Below are 23,826 nucleotides of genomic sequence, written 5' to 3' on the forward strand. Positions count from 1 at the left end.
TGAGGCAGGAGGATTGCTGTGTGTTTGAGGCCAGCCTGGGCTACAAAGTGAGTTCAAGGCCAGCCTGAATCATATAGTTAAACCCTGCCTCAAAAAACAACAAAATCCCAAGTCATAACAGAGTCCCTGTCTCAAAAACAATAACAAAATAACAACAACAATAACAAACCCAATAAGATGACGAATGAAGTGAGGGACTCATTCTATTTTTTTTTAATTTTATTTAAAAGGAAAAAGAGAAAAAACAAAACAAAACAAAGCAGTGTAAGGGTACAAGTAATACAGAACTACCAAAAAAAAAAAAAAAAAAAAAAAAAAACCAGTAAGAAATCACCGGTTAATAGATTACATATTATCATCTTAGAGATAGTTGCTCAAATCACAGTATCAAAGCATACAAAGTGGACACTCAAACAGTGAGACTGCAAACAGTTGTGTTCAGTGATCCAACCAAAAACATTAATATGGTCAGCTATTTAACACCCCTAAACACTCTTGCTGTTGTATCATTTAGAACTCTTTTTTTTTCCTTCTCTTTTTTACAACAAAATTTACACATTTTGGGTTTTATTACTCCTTAGTTCTTATTACTTTTTTGGGGGGAGAGGGACTCATTCTAAACATTTTTTTTTTTTTTTTTTTTTGTCTTTTTGAGACAGGGTCTCTCTATGCAGTTCAGGCTGGCCTTGAGCTCACTTTGTAGCCCAGGCTGGTCTCGAACTCGCAATGATCCTCCCAGCTCAGCCTCTCGAGTGCTGGGATTATAGGCGTGAGCCACCACACCCACCTTATTCTAAACATTTATTAACCTGTTGTGTTCATTTGTTTGTGAGACGGGGTCTCACTACATAGTGCAGACTAGCCTACACTCACTATGTAGCCCAGACTGGCCTCCAACTCAAAGCAGTTCTCCACCTCAGACTTCCAAATACTGAGATTACAGGTATGCACCACCTTGCCCAGCTCTCGTTTTTTTGTTTGTTTGTTTGTTTGTTTTTTGTCTTTTTCATTTTTATCGGTACTGGGGATCCAACTCACGACTGCCTGCTTACAAGGCAGGCACTTATGTCGCTGAGCTAAATCCCCAGCCCCCGGTTTTGTTTTTTTGATATAGGGTCTTGCTATGTAGTTCAGACTGGCTTTGACCTCACTGCATAGCTTGGGCTAGCCACTAACTTGGGGAGATCTTCTTGTCCTTTGCCTCTCTAGTACTGGTGATACAGGGGAATGAAATGCCCAGCCTACTATGTTCGGTAGAGTTCATGTTCTCTAAAATCAAAGAATGAATTTTAGGAAAAATGGAAGTTAAGAACAGAATATATGTATTAAGAGAAAGAAAGCCTCTGTCTGAGAGAAACAGAAGGGGAAGTAGGTTACCAGGGACTCTGTCTTTTCTAGGAACTTTTATAGAGTAAAATCATGAAATGAGATGGTTTAAGGTGGGGAAACTGGGAACTCGCAAGGCAGAGGGGTATAAGGTGGGACAGAACTACGCTTAGCCAATAAAATGAACTGTTCAGGTAAAATTGATTACATTAGGGACAAGTGAGGAAGTGAGTCATGCTGGTATTCATAGAGGAGTGAAAAAAAAAAAGATTGGTTGGGGATTTGAGATTGCATTTAGGGGCTGGGGAGTTAGCTCAGTGGCCTAAGTGTCTGCCTGGCAAGTGTGAGGCCCTAGGGATCCCCAGTACCAAAAAGAAAAAAAAATTGTAAGATTAGAGAGCAATGACTCTTCCCTAGGGAGTTAGGATAGTGACTCCTAACTTCCTCAGGATGATAAGGAACTATTTAGAATAACAGTCCTTAGGATATGGATGAGTTTGTTTGATCTTGTCTTGAGGACTGGTCCACAGCAGGAGGTGTCTGTCTGTCTCCCCCACAGTTGCAAGGTATCTGGGCTTCTGCACTGGCTCCTTTGAGGTCCTAGCCCTGTCTCACTGCCTATAATATTTCTAACTAACTCAGCAGCATATAACACTGGGTTTAGCAAATCTGGCTTTAAAAAAATCATTATTGAGGCTGGGCATGGGACCTGTAATCCCAGTACTGGGGATGGGAGGCTGAGCAGGAGGATCATTGCAAATTTGAGACCAGCCTGGGCTACAAAGTGAGTTCAAGGCCAGCATAACAAGACCCTGTTTCAAAAAGACGAAAAAAAAATTTTTCGGGTGTGGGGGGGCTGGAGGTTTAGCTCAGCGGCATAAGCACCTGCCTTGCAAGCAGGCAGTTGTGAGTTGGATCCCCAGTACCGATAAAAAGGAAAAAGACCAAAAAAAAAAAATTTTTTTTTATTGAGGGCTAGAGGTATCACTCAGTATATGTGCCTGCCCAGCAACCAGCAACTCAAGGTCCTGAGTTTGATTCTTGGTACAAAACAAAACAAAGCAAAAAAACCCCAAAAAACAAAAAACCATTATTGAGTCCTTGACTATATCTGCCAAGGACTCTGTGTGACAGTAAGAATATATATATATAGTCTTTTTTATTTTTATCATCCCCAGCCCCAGACAGTAAGAATATTTGATAAGACAGGTCTGTTTTTACCCTCATGAAGTTCTCTTGGTACTAAGAGAAACACTAATCCTTCATTACATGAATCCATTATGAACTTCAACAATTCACAAATCTAGTTTCCTGGTACCATCTAGTGCTTTGCCTAGCTACCCACAGTACCACACCCTTAGGACCAAGATGGATTCAGTGCCAACATGACATCTAGTGCTATCAGAGTATGTTAAGCAATCTGTCATAATGAACAACAGTAGGTCACAGGCCTGTGGTGCAGCTCAGAAATAAGGCATTTTGCCGGGGACTTAGCTCAACAGCATAAGTGCCTGCCTGGCTAGTACTGCAATGTCATGAATTTGATCCCCAGTACCAAAAAAAAAAAAGGAATAAAATGTTTCTGAGCATAAATGAGGCCCTGAGTTCAATCCATAGGAACCCTCAGCTAAGATAAAAAAATTAGCTGGTCACAGTGGTATGTGCTTGTGATTCCAACACTCAGGGAAACTGAGGCAGGAAGATCATAAGTGTGAGTCCCACCTTGGCAACATATGGAGACTCTGCCTCAAAATTTAAAAAATAAATAAATAAAAAGGCCTGGGGATGGACCAGGGATTTAGCTCAGCAGCGTTAAGTGTCTGCCTGGCAAGTGTGAGGTCGTGAGTTCGATTCCTGATACCAAAAAAAAAAAGGCCTGGGACGTAGCTCAGTGGTACTATTCCCCTGGGTTTGACCCCTTGTACTGAAAACAAAAAGAAATTAAAATAGTTTACCCAAAATAGTCTTCAGACTGACATTTTCCAGGATCACTGGTGTGTGACCTTCATGAAAATCAAGAGTTTTTGACCCAGTGGTGGTGCACATCTGCAGCACCAACTCTCTGGGAGTTGAGATAGATAATTAAAAGTCCCAGTCCACCCTGGGCAACTTCATGGCTTAGTGAGATCCTACCTCAGAACAAAAAAGAAAACAAAACAAAAGGGCTGGGGATATAGCTCAGCTCAGCAGCATGGTACCTATCAGGTAAGCATGAAGTCCTGAGTTCAATTCCCAGCACACACACACACACATACACACACACACACACACACAAAGAGCCAAGGATGTAACTCAGTGCAAAGGCCTTGTGTTCAGTCCTCAGTACTGGAAAAAAAAATGTGGTTTTCAGTAGTTGAATTTTGTTTTGAATTCGTTCCCTCATCCCTTGCAGTCCTTGTCCTGTTTTCTTTTTCTTTCTTTCTTTCTTTCTTTTTTTTTTTGTTCTGTTTTCCTATGAGGAAGGAAAGGCAGTTGAGAGTACCTGATACCCCTCTGAACAGGCTTTGGCCCAAACTGGGCCGCTGTCCTTGGCCACCCTCCAAGGGCACAGCAGGCCGCAGGTAAAGGCCAGGCCAGGTGAGGGCCTGGCAGGTATACATTCTGGGGCCTCAGGAGGAAGCTGACAAGACTGCCCATCACCTGAGGACTTCTTACCTTTTCTGCAGAAATAGGACTGGCTGTACCGGTACCGCTGCTCCCGCACCCTTTGCTTTCCTTTCATAGTGAGGAGAACTGTTTCCCCTTACTGAGGAGTAATTGGGCATCAAGAGTTAAGGAGGAAGCAGAAAGATTGAGACAGGTCCTGGCTGGGTGGAATGGGCTGGAGTGTCGGCCAAGTTGTCTCAGAGGGAAAAGGAACCTGAACCAGCAGCACTGAGTGGGAGACAGAGGCCAGGCCAGAGGCCCTGAGATCCTCACTGTGTTTCAGAAGCTGCTGGGTGAAGAATGTTGGAGCCCTGGCCCCTTCTTATACTCTGGTTAAAATTCCTGGGCAAAGAAACAGCTCAGATCACAAAGCAAGTACTGGAACTCTTCCATGCTGCAAGGCTGTTTCCGGTCTGTCTTCAGTGCCAGTGAATACCAGAAAGTTTCCTTTTCAGGAGTTCAAAATTCAAAGCAGCAGAGAGGTGAAAGGAGAGCAAACAAAGGAAAGGGGTAGGCACTCCCGCAAATCATCCCCAGGGAGGGGGAGGTAGCTGAAGCCGGGTGTGGAGCGTCCTTGCAGGAAAGGGAGACTTTTTAGGGGTGGGAGGGAGAAGGGAAACAGCCTAGGGGACCAGAAAGTAAACTACTCTAACAGCTTCAGGAAGGGTGGGGTCAGCCTGAGTTGCTTCTGAAGCAAGGAAATACAAATGTGGTTCATACCCTTGTAATCCCCGTGAGGCTGAGCAGGAGGAATACAAACTGGAGCCAGTTTGGGAACAATTCTGTCTCAGAATATTTATATATGATATATGTATGTTTAGTTTTGGAGACAGGGTCTCACTCTATGTAGTTCAGTCTGGTCTTGAAATCACTATGTAGCCTGGAATTTGTCGCAATCCTGCCTCAGCCTCCTAATTGCTGAGATTATAGGTATGGGCAACCATGCTCAGTTTTTGACTCAAAAAAATTTTTTAAGGGGATGGGGGAGTAGCTCAGTGGGAATGTCCTAGGTTCAATCCTCACCACAGCAGGGAAAACCCCAAGATTTTTTTTTTTTTGTCTTTTTCATTTTTATTGGTACTAGGGATCAAATTCAGGACTGCCTGCTTGCAAGGCAGGTGCTTATGCCGCTGAGCTAAACCCCCAGCCCCATCCCCAAGATTTTAAAATTAGTTTTTAATTGACACATGGTATTTGTATGTATTCACAGGGGTAGACTGCACTATAATAGCCACATCTGGGTAATTACATTTCTGTCTCCTCAAGCAGTGATCATTTCTCCTCAAGCAGTGATCATTTCTCCTCAAGCAGTGATCAGTTGAGACCTTTGGACTTTTCTATTTATTTTGAAATACATGATAAACTGTTGGAAGACAGCTTAGGCTATATAGTGAGTTCAAGGTCAGCCTAAAAACTACATACTGAGAAAAAGCCAGACTCTAGTTACCCTATACAACACCAGAGCTGACTGCTTCTATGTGTTGATCCCCATGACTTTACCTTACCTACCTCTCTACCTTTCCTTTCTTCCCCCCTTCTACTGAGCATCATGCTATCCTCTGCTTCTAAGAGATCAACTTTGTCTGCTTCCAAAAATGAGAAACTATTATGTTGTCTTTCAGTGCCTGATATATTTCTTCTTCTTCTTTTTTTTTTTTTTTTTTGTCTTTTTCCTTTTTATCGGTACCGGGGATCGAACTCACGACTGCCTGCAGGTGCTTATGCAGCTGAGTTAAATCCCCAGCCCCTAGCTAATCCCCTGATATATTTCATTTAATATGATATCCTCCAGTTCCATTCATGTTGCCACAAAAGACAGGATGTGCTAGGCATTGTGGTGCATGCCTGTACTCAGGACACTGAGGCAGGAGAATCACTGTGAGTTTGAGACCAGCCTGGGCTACATGAGGGAGCTCAAGGCCAGCCTGAACTGCATAGTAAGACTGTTTTAAAAAAGACAGGAAAGGGGCTGGGGATTTAGCTCAGCGGCATAAGCGCTTGCCTTGAAAACAGGCAGACGTGAGTTCGATCCCTGGTACCGATAAAAACGAAAAAGACAAAAAAAAAAAAAAAAAAAAAAAGACAGAAAAAAAAGAAAGAAAGAAAAGTAAAGTAAACCAACACCCCCCCCCCCAATAAGGACAGGACATGATCTTTTTTGTAGCTGAAGAATATTCTATTGTATATATGAGCTACATTTTCTTCATCCACTCTGTCATCAGTGGATACCTTGGTTGATTCTATTTCTTGGCTGTTGTGTGTGGTATTGCAGAACACATCAGTGTACAATGTTTCTGAGATACTAGTCTCTTTTCCTGGGATAGGCGCTCCAGAGCAGAACTGCTGGACCATATGGGAGTTTTATTTTAAGTTTCTTTTGGGAATCTCCTTGCTGTTTTCCATAATGGCTATATTCACTTAGGAGAGCTCCCCTTTCTCCACATCTTCACCAGCACTTTGTGTTATTCTTTGTCTTTTCTTATAATAGTCATGTAACTGGAAGGAGATGAGATGATAGTTCACTGTGGGTTGTTTCTTGTTGTTGTTGTTCCAGGGATCAAACTCATGTTTGCCAGGCAGGTGCTGTGCCCCTGAGCCATATTCCCGGCCAGTTCACTGTGGTTTTGATTTGCATTTCCCTGATAGTTAGTGATAGGAGCTGAAATGAAAAGGGATAAGAAGACAAATTTAAGAGTTTCTGTAATCCCACTCACTTATACCCCACCCATGTAATCTCCCTACTTAAACAAAAATGGGCTTGTTGTTTTACCATCCCTTTATAAAATACCAGAAGAAGGCACGGTTTGTTTTCATTTTATTTAATTAATTCACCAGTTCATTCAACAAATATTTTTATTACACCTCCTTCTCCTTTTAGCAGTACTGAGGATTGAATCCAGGGCTTTCACATTTAGCTACATCCTCAGACCTTTTTAAATTTTTATTTTGAGACAGTGAGTTCAAGCCACTAAATAGCCCAGGCAAGAGAATCCCTATGAGTTTGAGGCCAATCTGGGTTGCATAGTGAGTTCAAGCCATTAAATAGCCCAAGCTGGAATTAAACTTGTGAACCTCCTGCCTCCATCTTTCAGAGTGCTGGGCTTACAGGAATCTACCACTGTGCCTGACATGAACCTTCCTTTTATTTTTATTTATTTTTGAGGTAGGGTCTCATTATGTGGTTCTCCTGCCTCAGCCTTGCCAGTGCTGAGATTATAGGCATGTGCCACCATGCTTGGTGGCACACCAAACCACTTTTTATATCAATAATTCTAGAATGTTTTCAATTAGCAGGCCCCTTCAGGGGAAGCAATAGATCCTTTATTAAAAATCTGATCTAAAAAAAAAATATGATCTAGTAACTGTGATGGTACATGCCCTGTAATCCCAGCACTTGAGAGGCTGAGGCAATCTTGTTTGAAAGAAAAAAAGTATGGTCTACCCATGTGCCTCCCAGACTTTTTCACGTCATGGTCCATGGCATTCTGTGGGCATGCCCCATACAGCTGAAACCCTCATCAGGGCACACATCATCTTGGAAGCCTCACCACAGAGGAAAAGAACAAAACACAACTGTCTAGAATTGATAGATGGAGATCATGGCCATCAGTTACACAATGATGAGATAAAATATGCTGACATACTGTGGACACATTTTAAATTTGTGCCCAAAGAAAAAACAGACATTTTAATATGATGCTCTTATCTCTCTCACCAGCATCATTCCTATCAAGCTCTGGCCTGCTTGCCACACCTAGACAAGGTTTGAAGAGCCCTTGGCCTACACAACCTGCTCTGGAACCATGGGATGCTGCTGGTCTTTCCATGTCTTTTCTAGCCTGGAGGTTATGTGGATTCACTGTCATTATTATAATAATCATAATAACATAATCCCCTGCCAGGGATGATGGTATGCCTGTAATCCCAACACTTGGGAGGCTGAGGCAGGAAAAGGTTAAATTGAGGCATGGCCTGGCAATTTAGTGACTTAATGAGACCCTGTCTCAAAATTTAAACAAATTTAAAAAGGGATGGGGATGTAGCTTAGCGCAAAGGCTCTGGTTTCAAATCTCAGCACCCATCAATCACCCACTTGCACTTAAAAAGCAATGTATATAGAGTCAGAGCTTCCACCTCTATGGCACTCTTCCACCTCTATGGCTCCAGTATGGCCCTGCTCTTGAAGAAGAATGAGTCGGGCCCTAAGGGAGAAGGCTTTAGGGTCTCAGATTCCAGATTCCAATTCCAGTTCCATCGCAGGACATGTAGGGAATTCCTCTCCTTTCCTGATGAGAGACGATTGTGGGGGAAGATTGAGGTTATATAACATCACAGAGTTTATACATACATTCAGTTGGAACTCATTCTCTCTCTCCCTCTCATCCCTCTTTTGTGGTACAGGGGATTGAACCCATGGCCTATAATGGAGTTATAGCCCCAACTTAATAAATTGCCCAGGCTATGCCTGCAATCCCACCACTTAGGAAGCTGAGGCAAGAGAATCACTATGAGTTTGAGGCCAATCTGGGTTACATAGTGAGTTCAAGGCCAGTCTGAACTACATAGTGAGACCTTGTCTCAAAAAACCAAAAATAGGGCCAGGGATTTAGTTCAGTGGCATAAGGGCCTGCCTGTCAAATGCGTGAGGTCATGAATTCAGTCCCAGGTACACAAATAAATAAATAAATGACTGAGGACATATCTGTGTGCAAACAAAGGCCCTGTGTTTAATCCCCAGTATTTGCAAAATAAAAGCTCCCAGAACCTTCATGGTCATGAAGGAGGTGGGGTTGGGAAGGGCCTTAAGCATAATGAGTTCATCATCTCCTACAGGTTACATTTTTCATGAGTTAACAACCAGGATGGCACAGTAGATTGCAAGTAGTGTGGGCTTTGAAGCTGGACTTGAGCCCGATGTCTTCCTTTACTGTCTGTGTGACCTTGGCAAGTCTTTTGCCCACTGAAGACATAGGCTAAACTAAGCTTCTTCATCCATAAGACAGAAGAACACCACCTGTCCCACCAACCTATTAGGTTGTAAATAATCCGCTAGCCTGGAGCTTGGTATGGAACAGTGGCTCAGTATGTAAGGTTTCCTGGGACCCTAGAAAGACCATAAGGAAGAGCTACTTCCGGGAGCTTCAAAGTGGGTGCATTCATCTTTAGTCACCTTTTCATCCACAGACTCCCTTTCTTCCTTTTGTTCTTTTTCTATCTGGGCACTTGCTGTGGACACACACTGATCTAGCAGTGAATATATTGTAGTGAATGAAACGGACAAAGCTTGTATAGGCATTCTAGTGGAGAGAGAAGACAAATCACTAAGTAACATATAGTAGATGGCAGCAAGTTCTAGGGAGAAAAATTAACAAAAAAAGAAAGAAGATTACAGGGGTAAGATGGAGACTACAATTATAGATAAGGTGCTCAAGGAAGGCTCTGCTTGGATGACATTTCAGCAAAGACCTAAAGAAGATTAGGAAGAATGGTTGTCATTTAGGGGAAGAATATTTCAGGTTGCAGGAGTAGCAAGTGCAAAGGCCTAGAGGTAGGAGCATGTTTGGTTTCCTTGAGGACCAGCAAGAAGGCCACTGTGACTAGAAAGGAATGAGGGATGAGGGTAGAACAGCTTGTTATGGTTTACATCTACAGGTTCTCCCAAAGCCTCATGCACTCATAGGCAGAACTTTGGGGAGGTGATCGGATCATAGGTGTGTGATACTCAGTGAGTTATTCCACTGATGAGTTTAGAGCTGAATTTAATTTTGGGAGGTAGTATGGCTCTCAGGGAGGTGGGGCACTGGGGGCTTGGCCCAGAAGGGTCTATTTCATTCTCCCTCCTCTTGATGCCTGCTGTTTTCTGACTGCCATTTATGGACTACTTTTTCTCTGTGATGTCTTCTGGTACGCTACCCTGCCTTGTAGTCAACTGACTAGGGACTGAAACCTCTCAAACTGTGAGCCAAAATAAGACTTTCTTCTTTAACTTTGTGACTGTCGGTATTTTTGTCCCACCAACAAGAAAGTGACTAAGACACAGCTCCTACTGGGACATGGAAGCCTGTGATGGCTTTGGCTTTTGGAGGCCAGTATGGGTTGACAGATGGAGGCCAGTTGGGAAGTGCCGGGAAGAATCTAGGTAAGTGATGGTGGTGAGCAGATAGAGCAAAGATCCTGGATATTTTGTGATGGTGGCACCAACAGGATTTGTTAATAAGTGGATGTGAGGGTTAGTGAAAGAGAAGGCTTCACAAGGATCACAGTCATAGGACTTGGTTTGAGTAGGAAAAGATGTAGGGGTACCTTAATTTATGAACTTGATTCTTTTTACAATTCTGGTTGCAAACCATGTTGGATTCTGGTTGCAAATTCGGTGGTTAGGTTCAATGTTGACTGTATTTGATTCAGTTCTTACCCAGTTTGGTTTGGGACCAGCACTGTGAAGAGAACTGAGTTCCTGAATAAAGATGCCAATATTTGATGGCTTTTAAACATGAGACTTTTTTTTTTGTTTTTGAGACAGAGTCTTGCTATGTAGTTCAGGCTGGCCTTGAATTTGTAGGAGTTCTCCTGACTCAGCCTCCCAAGTGCTGGGATTGCAGGTGTGAAAACTCATTTGTTTCAGTTTAGTAGTTGCTGTTTACTGAGATGAGGAAAGCTGTATAAAGACACACTGAGATTTATTTTATTATAAGGAGAAGGTATCTGATGTTCATTTTGGGTCATGATGAGATGCAGCTGTTATGTGGCTGGCCATCAGTGACAAGGACCCGTAGAAGAAACATCTTTTAAGAGTCAGAAGAAGCTGAGTGTGATCTATAGTCTCAGTTACTTGAAAGACTGAGGCAGGAGGATTACAAATTCGAGGCCAACTTGGCAAGACTGTGTCAAAATAAAAAAACATAAAAAGCTGAATGAGGGGGGCTATAGCTCAATAGAAGGCCCTGGGTTCACTTCCCAGTACTGGAAAAAAAGAAAGCAAGGAAGAAAGAAGGAAAAATGCAATCAGCAGAGAATAGAAATGCTAGTTACAATTCTGAGCCTGGATGAGATCACCAAAGGATTAAGGTTTAGATAAAGAGCAAAAGGCCCAAGGCCTCTTTCGCAGCTCCAGATCAGGAAGGTGAAGCAGCAAAGGAGAGGCAGGAAGCCAGAGCTGGAACACAAAGGCTTGACCAGGGCAGCTACCTGAGTGAGAGAGAGCTCGCTAACTGTAGTGATGAAGAGTTTCCAAGCTCTCAGACTCCTTGAGGTTTGGAGTGTGTGTGTGTGTGTGTGTGTGTGTACATGCATGCACACATGTGCTGGGAGCAGAGTGGGCACAACAACACTTTACACATGACTAGCTTTGTGGATCCTGTGACATGTCCTACTGAAATAAGGACAGGGAGTGCAGTTTCCTCATCTTGTTTGGAGATGAGGAAACTGAGGTATAGAGGCTTGGTGACCTGACTAAGATCAGGATCAGGCAGCTTGGGACTGGAGCATTTACTGTGTGTTGGAGCATTTACTGACTCATGCTGCACACATCCCTGTGTGTCCACTGACTGCGTCTCTGGGTACACACTGTGACAAGGTTACCAGAGATGACTTGAAATGAGTTTTAAGATTTTATTCCCACAGAAGCAAAGAAATTACTGATAGAATTCTTTCAGGAGGAGTCTGGACCTGTAGGTCAGATGAGAATGTACCAGTTGAAATGAACTGCTTTTACTGGGCATGGTGGTGCATACCTGTAAGTCATTGGGAGGCTGAGGCAGGAGGACTTCTGTAGGTTTGCAGCCAGCCTGAACTATGTAGCAAGACCCTGTCTCAAAAACAAACAAACTATAAAAAACTACACTCACAATGAGAAACCAACCAATGAAACTAGAAGCCATTTGTGGGGGATTTTCTTATTAGGTGGGGACAGCAATAAATCCACTTTGGTTCCAGAGTCCTGAGAGTTAACAGTTAACCTCAGAGACAGAGTTGTTTCAGGGCTGGGCTCTCCCACCCGCACCACCAAATGATCGGTTTCATTTTACTCCTTCAAGTCTTGCTTGAAGCATTATGTTTTCTCTGAGCTTCTTGTCTTGCCTTGGAGAAGCAGATTCTGGGATCAGAGGCCCCATGGGTTAAGCTTGGCCCTGCCCTGGGCAGAGATAAACAGGCCCAGAATCCATTTCTCAGATTGCAACAGCCGTGAGTCAGGCAGGGTCGGACAGCCGGTCCCTCCCAAGCACCCCTTGGTTGCACCTGATAAGGAAGAATCACTCATTCCAGCTCTGTCTTGGGAGCACACACACATAAACAGACACTCCCAAGCCCGAGTCATCTGAGAGTCAATTATTGACCTTCCAAATGGCCAGCACACTGGGAAGAGAGAGCAAACCTACCTCTGTTCAAGAGGAGCTCCAGTTTTTTTAGAGAAACCCAGGGCTATCCTTGGGCTTTACTCTGGGACTCACCTTTTGAACCTTCAGTCAAGGGTAGTCTCAGGGGTCCTCTGCAGCTCTGGAGAGAGGATGGAAGGATTACAACATGGGCTGGAGGTGGTCAGAATAGTGAGGTGAGTTATGAGGGAACAAATGATAAAAGGCCCATAGAGAAAAGATGTATCATGAAAATGCAAATGTGGCTTCATCCAAAATAAAGGAACTGTAGCTAGAACATCTTCAAAAAAAATAAAACAACCCCCCTAAAAGTGAATGCTCTTCCCCTTAACAATATACAGTGTATGAGGAGGGGCAAATGGAGTGTTGATAGCCTAGTAATAGTCACACAATAATAATACCAGCACCAGTGCCATATTGTACCTTGTAATCAACACTTCACATTAATTTTATGAACGTAGTTCATAGTTCACAGGGGGCTTTTACATTCATCTTGTCCATTTACCCCATTAGCCCACTCAAATGGTAAGGCATTAGGAGGCCCATTTTATAGACAAGAAGACTGAGTGAGGCCCAGGAAGGATATGTGCAATTAACTGAGGTATAATTAGGAGTAGGGAGGGGCAGATTTGTCCTAAGCAGCCCACAGTTAAGAGACACTTGTCTTTAGGATTCCTTTTCCATGACCGTTCGAGGACTGAATCTCCTCTGTATTTCTAGGTAGAGCAGTCATATTCTCTCCAGTGCTGCCTGTAAGTTTCTATAACTATATTCTTCGGGGGCTGAGGGATATAACTCAGTGGCACAAGTGCCTGCCTGGCAAGCACAAGGTTGTGAGTTCACCTTTCTGATTTTTTTTTTTTCTTTCAGTAAACTGGGAGTTGGAATCTAGAGCCTCAAGCATGTGAGCTGAGTGCTGTACCACAGAGCTATCTCTTCAGATATGGGGGATTGAACCCCAGGCCTTCACACTAAAGTGCATCCTCAGGCCTTTAAATTAATTAATTAATTTCATAGGGGCTGGGGATTTAGCTCAGGGGCATAAGCGCCTGCCTTGCAAGTGTGAGGTCCTGAGTTTCATCTCTGGTACCAAAGAAAAAAAATTAATTTTACAGGGCTTTTACACTAAGCTACATCCCCAACCCTTTTCTACTTTTTTTTTTGGTACTGGGAATTGAACTCACAATCTCGCGCTTACCAGGCAGGTGCTGTGCTGCTGAGCCATATCCCTGGCTCTCCTTTTTACATTTTATTTTGGACAAGGGTTTCACTAAGTTACTAAATTGCTCCTACCTTGGCCTCCCAGAGTGCTGGGATTACAGATTTGTCCCCATGCCTTGCTTCCATAATTGTGTTGAGACAGAGTCTGACTAAATTGCCCAGACTAGTTTTTTTTTCCCCCACAGGGTCTTGCTATGCAGTTCAGGTTGGCCTTGAGCTCACTTTGTAGCACATGCAGGTCTCGAACTCACAAAAATCCTCTTGCCTCAGCCTCCTGAGTGCTGGGATTACAGGTGTGTGCAACCATACCAGGTTCTCAGGCTGGTTTTTAATTAGTAATCCTCTTACTATAGTCTCCTGAATAGCTAAGTCCTCTGGTTATAGAGTGAAGCAAAAGGGGAAGTTTCTAGACCCCACCCCAAACCCTTTTTCCTTAAACAAATGCCCCTGTCTTCACCCCTTCTTTCTGTCTGCCCTGTGATTCTAGAGACCATTTTGGGCCTTCTCTATTAGTTGCTGTTCCTCTCAGATATGTGCATGCTTTGGCAAGGATGGAGGGCAGGAAGGCCCTGCCTTACTGGCACAGGAGGGTCTGGTGCTTGGAACTCACCTGGGGTGCTCAGGCAGGTGTTCTGAAAGCCTGAGGCCTAGTGGAATCTTAAATGCAGTGGTTCTTAAACTTTGGTCTACAATAGAACCATCTGGAGAGATTGTTAAATGCAGAGATATCTAGGCCCCAGGCTTTCTGAATCTGAACTCCCAGGATAGGTGCCTGGTCCTTGTACTTTAATAAGCTCTCCAGGTGATTCTGAAGTACACCTGAACTTGAGAACCTAGCCTTTGCCTGGGAGTGGGAGTTTGCCTAGGAACAGAAGTTTATCAGGTGAGGAAAGGTGGGGAGCCATTCTGGGAGATGACTAACAACAATAGAAGCCCAGCGAGCCTAGAAGAGACACAGCAAACATGAAAAATGTCTGCACCATCTTTATCTTTCTTTAACAAATTGTCAAGTAAAGGGGGTTATAAGTCTTTTTTACTTAGACCTATTCTACATCTGTCAGATTTGCTACATGTAATAGGAAAGAGCAATAAACTCCTTTTAAAAGCAGTTGAAATAGACCATCTTTTTCAGAATACAGCATAGAGGTTACCAAGGCCTGAGATATGGGGGAAGGAGAATGAGAAGTTATTATTTAAGGGATAGATTTCTGCTTGGATTGATGAAAATCTGGAAATGGATAATAGTAATAAATGTATAGCAGTAAGTGTATTTAATGCAATTGTACTGTATACTTAAGTATGATTAAAATGGTAAATTTCTTATTATACATATGTTACAATTTAAAAAATAAATGGTCTTTTAAGGCATAGACTTATAGGTGCAAATGTTTTAGCTAATTGCTGCTACCCAGGTGTATATGGTAGGGGTGAGATTGGGAGTAGGTTACAGAGAGGCACCAAGTCATAGCAGCTGGCCTGACAAAGTACAGTACAAGCCTATTCATGGAAACAAGGGTATAGGGTAACTTTGGAAAATAGATGTAGTGAGGATCTCACATAATATAGGAAACACTATTTTTCCTTCTCCCTTTGGTCAGATGGTTCCTGGGTTCAGTATCACTTCTTTAAACTTCATTGTGCATAGATATCACCTGGAGACCTTGTTCAACTGCAATTTCTAACTTAGGTCCTTAGTAGGTCAGGAGGTGCTGATGCTATAGACCTGTGTAGGAGGTTGTGTAAATTTAATCAACTCTAGTTCTTGAAATAGTGGCCCTGTCAGTGTAAAGAATAATGAACTGGGTTTGCAAGGTCCAAGGAAACCACATTGAAGTCTACAGTATCTGAAAATAAATTGTCTCCATCTAAGGAGAGACCAGAGTATAGGGAACCTGCTGTTATGAGAGTTTCCAGATTTTGGCACCTAAGTAATTGCTACGTTGGCTTCCTTCAAATCCAGCCTTTTTAACTGGATGTGAAGAGGTTCATAAAACATATGAAGGTGACAATGTTATTATTTACTACCATTGCTTATGACGATGGTAACGACACTGGCAGTTGAGCGATGAAGTGTTAGGAAAGTTGGGGGAGGGGGCAGAGAGCTGTGAGACGGCAGAAGGAAGAGAAACTACATCACCCAGAATGCCTCGCGAAAGCACACGCCAAGACGGCGTCCCACCCCTTGGGCTGCCCAGGCCCGCCCACATGATGACGTCACAAAGGTGATGTCACGGCGCCCAGAGCGAGGCTAGGGTAGAGAGGCCGACGACAGTGCAAGAGTCGTCCGCTTGTGGTGGAGGCTGCTGGGAACCCGCGAGAGGGTGAGCGGGCGAGCAGGCGAGCAGGCGAGCAGACTAGCAGACGAGCGAGATAGAGCAGGCTGTAGGGAGCGTCGCGGAGCTCCGAGGGACGCCGGGCCGGGCCGCGGCCGATTCAGCCCAAGAGGGCTGCCCGAGCTGGGTGCTGGGGGTCCCCACCCCCACCCAGCCGGACAGTGCCTGGTGTTTCCCAGTGCGGGAGTCGGCAGCGGCGGCTGACGGGACCCGACGGAACCGCGGCCGTGTTGACACCTCCCCGAGGAGCCGGCGCGGCCGCGGGCTCCTCAGAGCCGGGGAGCGGGGCCCGTGACAGACGGGCCGAGGAAGGGAGCGAGGCGGCGGCGGCGGCGCAGGCGACGGAGAGGCGGCATCGACGACACCATGTCATCCCCCAGTCCGGGCAAGAGGCGGATGGACACGGACGTGGTCAAGCTGTATCCTTCGTGGAGGAGGCCGTCGGGCTGTGTGTGGGGTTGGCGTGGGGGCCCAGGACGCCCCACCTCGGCACCCGAGCAAAGGGCCCCAGGGAGCTCGGGGCCACTGTCCGGGCTCTCTTTGCCTGGCGACGGCGGCTCCAGGGCACCTCCCAGGGGCTGAGGGCCTTTCCAGCTTCCCTTTATATGCAGCACCCCGAAATATGCGTTGCTCCTCGCTCTTGCTGCTCCCGAGGAGCCCGTGACTTTCCTTCACGACGTTTGGACTCCCAAGACGGCTTTCTTTCTTTCTTTTTTTGGCAGGACTACTTGCCTCCTTCACTGAGCCTGTCTTCAGGGTTTCTCTTTCCTGTTTGCTGTCTCTTGATTTAGGGACTCAGGGTAGAAATTCCTGATAGGGAATCCTTTCTTCCTTTCTTGAGACATGCCCCCCATTCCCTACACTCACAATGCTTCTTGAACTGAGGTAACTCAAGCGTCCTCCTTTATCCCTAATTCCTTTCTATATTAGGAAGAAAGTAGTCTGCTCAGGGCCCTTCTAATAAAGAGCTGTGTGTTTCAAATCAGAGATTCCTGTTAAGCTTTCTGGTTCTTGGAAGAACCTTCCTGTTTTTTACTGACAAAGCCTAACCCACCTATGGTTGTGTGCGGTGAGGACCCCCAGGCCCTCTAGCCAGCCACCCTCCATATTGTGGATCTGACAGCTGGGAGAAAGAGAAAGAAGAGCTCCCCACTCTCCTGTACTGTCCACCAAGCAGAACCCTCTCTGTGAGGGTAAGCTGCCGGGGTACTGGTCGCTGTGATCTTGCCAAGTGACACCCTTTATTTCCTGCCACCCCCTCAACTTTGTACATTCGAGGTTGCAGTGGGAAAGCTATAACTGATAAGAGCCCTTAAGGCAGTGGTTTTGGTTGGAATCCAGACTGATTATTTCATGGCCAGCTGGAGAAATTCGCGAAGGTTCCCGAGACAAATCGAGGAATTTTTTTTGGAGGGCTAATTTAGAAAGAGAGAAGCCCAGTGTTCTGAATAGCTAATCCCTAGGGAGGGGAGGGGGAAGGGAGTAGGGGGACGGTAGTGTGTGAAAGGCAGTTAAAAAGTCCTGTCTCCTGTTTCTTTCGGCCTCACCCCCATCCCCCCACCATTTCCCCCTGTTGCAGGGTTTTGTTTATATAACTCAAGTTGTTTGGCTAGATTTTTCAGGTGAATATGTTTTTTCCTTTTTTTTGTTACTGTTTTTGATGGATTGTTTTACTTTTTTGTAGGCATCGATTAGTATGATCAAGTACGGAATTTGCTAGAGTTTTTAAAAAGTAGTTTTTGCATATGGTTTGAAAGTGGGGGATGGGAGGGAAGGTGCCTGAATGAGAGATTTTTTTTTTTCATAATCTTTTCAGGAATACCAAGGTGTTTTTCTTCTTATTCAGCCAATACTTGGCTAGGAATTAGGGATAATAGATAAACTTCTAAATTTAGGGTTTGGAGTTTAGAATTTCTAGGGGATAGTGGCAGGGATTAGAGGAGAGCAAGAATAAAGTATGTGTACCAAATGTATGTCTATGCACAAGTGAAATCAATCTTTATGAGCTGTTTGTGGCTGTGATTGTTTTGTAAATGTGTGAAAGATGTCAATAATGTTGATTTTTTTATAAGGAAAACTTATAAATATGTATATTTTACACAAAGCAGTTTCAGGTTTTATTTTTGTTTAGAAACTAGGAAATGACATCGTGGTAGACTCTTGAGTTATTTTTGTCTTGGATTGAGAGTTACTGTCACACCTAATGCAAATTTCTACTTAATGTGTAATTGGGATAGAGTGAAGGGAGAATTCCAGCTGTTTTTGATTGATGTCAGATCTTCCAATTATGTACATATACAGATTTCTAAAAGATGGAGGATAAAGAGTGAGGCCTAACTTGACCTGATGCCTTTTCCATACAGTGCCTTTTGTTCATTTAGTAGTTGTGGCATCTAGAATGATTACCGCATTTAGGAGATGGGGGTGGGGGGTGGAGAGAGAGAGAGGAAAACAGACAAAGAACAGCAGGGTGTCTTTTTTTCCCTCCCCCTAAGTGGCTTATTTCATAGCTTATTTTTAGTAGAAGATGAAGAAAGGCAAAGATCCATTGGCCTTCTGTTCGTTCCCTACCTTCCTTCTTGCTGACAAAAGAAAACAGAGACGCTTTAAAATTGTAGATCTCTAAGATAGGAGGTTAAGAGTTTCAGGATTTAAGACAGGTTATCTTTTTTCATGTTTATTATTTCCTGGTCAGATGTAGTTCAGCAGTTAAAAATTTTCAGATTTCCTTTTGTTGTGTGTGTATGTGTTGTGTCGTGGGGATGAGAGATTTTTGTGGCCTCCTTTTTCTGTGGAATTCATATCAGGAGGCCCAAGTGGGGCCCACACATTTTAAGTGAGGTATATTTTGTAAGAAATTTAAGAGAAAATTCCCTAACCCACTACTAGAATGAGTACAATTGTGTGAAAGGACCGAGGGTTGAAAATGAAAGATGGTGGAGAGGAAGTAGAAAGGAAGGTCTGAAGGAATGTACAGTACTTCTTGTCCCTCGTTGCCCCTGATGATTTTCGTGGTGTGGAGGCTGATAGCCGGTTTCATTGCAGTCTCCTGTTTCAGCCCATTTTTGGCTGTCTCCTGAGTATAATTATACCACCACGATTTACAGCTTGGCAGGGAACCCATATAGTAGGAAAGTAGCGGTGTGGGGGTAGGGAGAGAAGAGGATGTGCAACTAATTGGCCACTGCCTTCCACCACCTTGCTAGGTTCCTCCCAGCACTGTCTGTGGTTGTTGTTTGGAGTCAGTGATATTTCTTTTGTGACCGGTTGGTAGGAGGAGAGCTGACTCCCAAGTTATGCAGGGAGTGAGTGTTTTGCACTGATGCACTTAATAATCTGCTGGGCGATTATGTTCTGAAACTGTGACTCACTCATTGTTTCTCTTCTAAATCTTCTGTTGAGGGTTGTGCAAACCTCCCCAGGAGCCTAGAAACTGATTTACATGACTTTTGGGTGCTGTAGGAATGTGTCCCAATTTAAAAAAACCCCAAAACAAACACTGTGGAATAGTCTTGGATAGTGTGGCCATTTGTTTGCAGAGTCAGGTAAATGGTGATCCTGTGTCGCTCCCAGCACAGCAACCTTTGAGGTTTCCATCTCTAACCCGCTGATTATTGAGATTGTCTGAGAACTGGGACTCCAGTGACCTTAAAGCGTGATTTGCCCTAAAGGAATATCGGTTTAAGTTCTTCCCAGTGGAGGAACAAACAGCTCAGATTACACAGGTTCCCTTGGTGGGGGTTGCTAGTCTCACCCTGTTGCACAGCCCTGGTGATCCTTTTATCTGTGAACCAGTGGCCCCTGCTGAAGGCTAGAGCTGCTTGTTTTGGAAAAGCGTAAGCAGGCAAAAGGCCGCAGGCACAGCTCCTTGCAGCTCATTGGCTGCTCTGTTACTACCCGGAAAAGGAGGAGGGGTGGAGCTACTAAACAGCTGATAGAGTGTGTGACAAGAGTGTGTTTACATATAAAAGAAGTAGGGGTTGGGGAGGCCTAGAGAACAGCATTAATGGACTCAGTGGAGAAAGAAAAACTTGACCTGTTGGAGTACAATAAATGGTGAAGGAAATTAAGGTTAAAGTAGAAAAAGGGGTCTGGTAATAATGGGGCCTTGGCATATATACCGTATTTGTTATTGTAAGATTTGGAAATTTACAATACCAAGAGTTTTCAGCAATTTTTAGAGGGAGGGAGCAAGTGGAAGAACAAGACAGGATATGTCACTTTAATTGTACTTGACTGACTCATAAGCAGGGATTCAAAAGTATGGTTAAAATGTAAGCTTTCCTCTTGAAAGCTTCCACAGTGAAAGAAAGGGGTAGTGTCTTCCATTCACTAGCAATATGAGTGAATCTTATAAAATCACTGGTGGCTGCTTTACAGTTTCTGTTTGGTACTGGGGATTCAACCCAGGGCCTTCATGCTGAGCTACATCTCAGCCCTTTTTAATTTATTTTTATTTTTTATTTTGAGGCAGAGTCCCACTGAGACGCCAGGATGCTGAGGCTGGGCTCAAACTTGGAATCCCTCAAACTTGGAATCCCAGAGGGCTAGAATTAACAAGCATGTGTTACCATGCCTGGCCATGGTTTCTTTTTTTTTTAATCAGTACCAAGGATCAAACTCACGACTGCCTGCTGCAAGGCAGGTGCTTATGCCACTGAGCTAAATCCTCAGCCCCTGGCCATGGTTTCTATAACATAGTGACTGCCTCAAATATTTGATCACCTTCTGGCAAGGCACTGTATTGGGGGTCTAGTGGTGAATTCAATGTCCTGATAATTGTGGAATTAGACCAACAACAACAAACATAGGAGACTTGAGACAGGATCTCCCCATGTGACCCAGGGTGGACTTGGAACAACTGAACAAATTTTTCTTTTTAATCAGGAAAGCCATTCTGTGTTGTGTCAGATCAGCACTCTGTCCACCACCCTCCTTTTTTGAGTAGTTTGTATTTGTGTTGAGAATTGACTTTTCAATAAATGAAAGCTTAGAGGTTTGGCATGTAGCTCAGTACTAAATTGCTTGGTAGCCATCCTCAAGGCCTTGGGTTTAGTTTCCAGTCTACACATGCATGCTCACATGCACGTATATAAGAAAAAGGTTGAAAAGTGATGGGAAAGGAATTTGTATTTCTTTTATTTAAAATAACAGATATTAAGTATGCTGGCACACACCTGTAAATCCCAGGACTCCCAGCACATGGGAGGTTGAGGAATGAGGAGGATGCTGAAGCAGGAGAAAGATACTGAGACAGGAGGATTAGCAAGAGTCCAAGGCTGGTCTAGGCTAAATAGTTCAAGGCTAGCTGAACTCCATAGTGAGACCATATTTGGAAAACAGACTGTGGTGCATGCCTGTAATCCTAGCACTTAGGAGACTGAAACAAGAAGATCACTGCAAATTCAAGGCCAGCCTGAACTATAAAACAATACTGTCTCAAAAACAAAATAAGAAAAACCCAGAAACACAAAATAGGTGCTTAAAAAATGGAAACAAAAACATTAAAATGTATAGACATTTGTTTTCGATTCAGCCTTTATATTTTGCTGTTTTTTTCAGGGTTTTGCTAGGTCAAGTTAGTCTTGAAACTGTGTAGCCCAGGCTGAGGCAGTCCTGTATGCTGGGATTATGGCATGTACCTCTCAGCTGGTATCTTGCAGTTAATCAGTAGTTATTCTATGCCTGAGTTAGTAGGCTTTGTTACTCTTTAATTCATGTTCAAAGTATGGACAATTCTGTAATCTTTTAACTAGCTCCAATGTCTACTAGAAACCTGTAGTTTGCATTTTATTTCCTGTGGCCTTTCAGTGAGATGGTAAGATGAACATTGAAACAGTTTTATGATGTTCAAACTAAAAGTTAAAGATTGGACAACTTTCAGTGTTCCTAATTTGCCTTGTCCACCTAGATTTTGGTGAAAAATATACCGGTACTTATTTTGATTAGATAAGAACCTGAATGAGCAAAGCATTCACAGCTTCAGCACATCTGATTCGTGCAGTGCAGTTCTAATAAATTACAAGCCTAAAGATTAAGCTTTTAGGGGAAAACTTTTGTAAATGTGACCTATAAATGTCTCTTTTCCTAATTGTGTGCATGTGTTGAAAGAACCTACATTTGTTGGTTTTTCTTTTCTTTTTTTTGGTACGGGGAATCACAACTTTGTGGTACGAGGCAGATGCTGTGCCACTGAGTTGTCTCCCCAGACCAAGTTTTATGGTGATACAGTTTTCCTAGCATCTTGACTGGTATGTATGTATATGTGTATTTATTTTTTAAATTAAATTTGGCATCTTGTTCAGTGTCAGCATATTTGATGATTCTAAGAACCACTGGATTTTTTACGTATGTGTTATGTTTTGTTTCTAGATGTCCCCCAAAGTCTCATTTGGTCATAGGTGAGGCTTTTTCAGAGGTGGCTGAATTTAGAGTCTGTGGAATTAAGGGTGGGTGATTACTAAATCAGTCCACTGATTGTTTTTACATCACCCTAAACCTGGTAGTCTAGATAAAATATGAAAAGGGCAGAAACAAGCTGCTGAGGTCCCTTGCTTGCTTTGCCACCTTCTACTCACCATAAACTGTTTCTCCTCTGTAATGTTTATGTGCTACACCACCCTGCCTTGGAGCCAGCAAACTATGGATTGAAACCTATACAAACTTTGAGCCAAATAAACCTTTCTTCCTTTATCTTTGGGTGTAGGGTATTTTGTCTTAGTAAAGAGAAAAGTAACTACAAAAGCATGCAATTCAGATCTTATATTACAGTGCTTACAATGTAATAGCTTTCTACCTTGGATGCATAGAGTGTATGTCCTAAAATTATTTAATGAAAAGACTTAGTTGCACTGTAAAAGTAATAAGGTAATTAAGAAAAATAGAGGTTGCAAAGAGGGAAAAATAATAGTCATCTATAATCCTACCCTTTAAACAGTAGTTCTTAAACTTTAGTGACCTTAATTACTTGAAGGGTTTGTTAATACAGAGCACTGTATATCACTAGAGTTTTCTGATTCAGTAGGTTTAGAGTAGGGTTGGAAAATTTGGCTCTCATGTGCCACCACATCAGGTGTGTGTTCATTTTTTTGAGATAGGATCTCACTGTGTCATTCAGGCTACTCACTAAGTAGCCCAGGTTGCCCTTGAATTCCTGGTGACCTTCCAGCCTCAGTCCCCTGAATGTGGAGATTACAGGCATTACCAGCTGATTTGTCTTTTTTTTTTTTTTTGTCTTTTTGAGACAGGGTTTCACTATGCAATTCAGGCTGGCCTTGAACTCACTTTGTAGCCCAGGGTGGCCTTGAACTCCCAGTGATACTCCTGCCTCAACCTTATGAGTGGTGATATTACAGGTATGTACCACCATACCTGGCTGTCATTTCTTTCTTTCTTTCTGTTTTTTTTTTTTTTTTGTACTGGGAATTGAACTCAGGACCTTACCTGGCAGAAATTGTGCCACTGATCTGTATCCCTGGAGCCTGGTTGTCCTTTGTTTTTTTGTCTTTTTATCGGTACTGGGGATTGAACTCACGACTGCCTGCTTCCAAGGCAGGCGCTTATGCCGCTGAGCCCCATAATCTCTTTATTTTTTTTTTTTGAGACAGAGTTTCACTGTGCAATCCAGGGTGGTGTTGAACCTTCAGCAATCCTTCTGCCTTAGCCTCCTGAGAGCTGAGATCACAGATATGGTCTATCATGCCTGGGTTTTGCTTTTTATATATTATATATATTTTATGTTTATTTTTTATCTATCTTATTTCAAAGAGAAAAACAAGACAAAAAAGAAAAAAACCTAAAACAAAGTTTCAAAACATGTTAGGTGGCAACAATGACACATACATTGGTATGGTCATCCCTAATGTTTAATATTTTTGCAACTTTTTTTTTTTTTTTTTTTTTTTTTTTTGGGTACTGGCAATCTA

General features: G+C 43.3%; 1 protein-coding gene and 2 long non-coding RNA genes across 4 annotated transcripts in view; 2 read left to right on the top strand and 1 right to left on the bottom strand.

Annotated features, from left to right (window-relative positions):
* The window catches only part of Ube2h (ubiquitin conjugating enzyme E2 H), a 152,183-nt gene that overhangs the window by 20,687 nt on the left and 107,670 nt on the right, over positions 1-23,826 (top strand). The window contains exon 1 of one of the 2 annotated variants that reach the window (XM_003475061.5): positions 15,786-16,320. The exons of the other annotated variant lie outside the window; for it this stretch is intronic. Coding sequence (XP_003475109.2) covers positions 16,268-16,320 — 53 coding nt within the window. The 5' untranslated portion in view covers positions 15,786-16,267. Of the gene's footprint in view, positions 1-15,785; positions 16,321-23,826 lie in introns of those variants that run through there. 2 annotated transcript variants of the gene reach the window in all.
* On the bottom strand, positions 6,175-12,476 carry LOC134474142 (uncharacterized). The gene is made up of 4 exons (XR_010044787.1): positions 12,423-12,476; positions 11,706-11,779; positions 8,107-8,258; positions 6,175-6,631 (listed from the first exon to the last, which is right to left on the bottom strand). It is a non-coding gene; the product is annotated as an uncharacterized LOC134474142 (long non-coding RNA).
* Positions 16,327-23,826, top strand: part of LOC134474144 (uncharacterized) — a 55,033-nt gene continuing 47,533 nt past the window's right edge. Inside the window, exon 1 of the long non-coding RNA XR_010044788.1 lies at positions 16,327-23,256. This is a non-coding gene — a long non-coding RNA (uncharacterized LOC134474144). The remainder of the gene's footprint in view (positions 23,257-23,826) is intronic.

This window comes from Cavia porcellus, unplaced genomic scaffold (genome assembly GCF_034190915.1).
Source record: "Cavia porcellus strain 051 isolate PalLab524CR breed Dunkin Hartley unplaced genomic scaffold, mCavPor4.1 scaffold_2, whole genome shotgun sequence".
Lineage (NCBI taxonomy): Eukaryota > Metazoa > Chordata > Mammalia > Rodentia > Caviidae > Cavia > Cavia porcellus.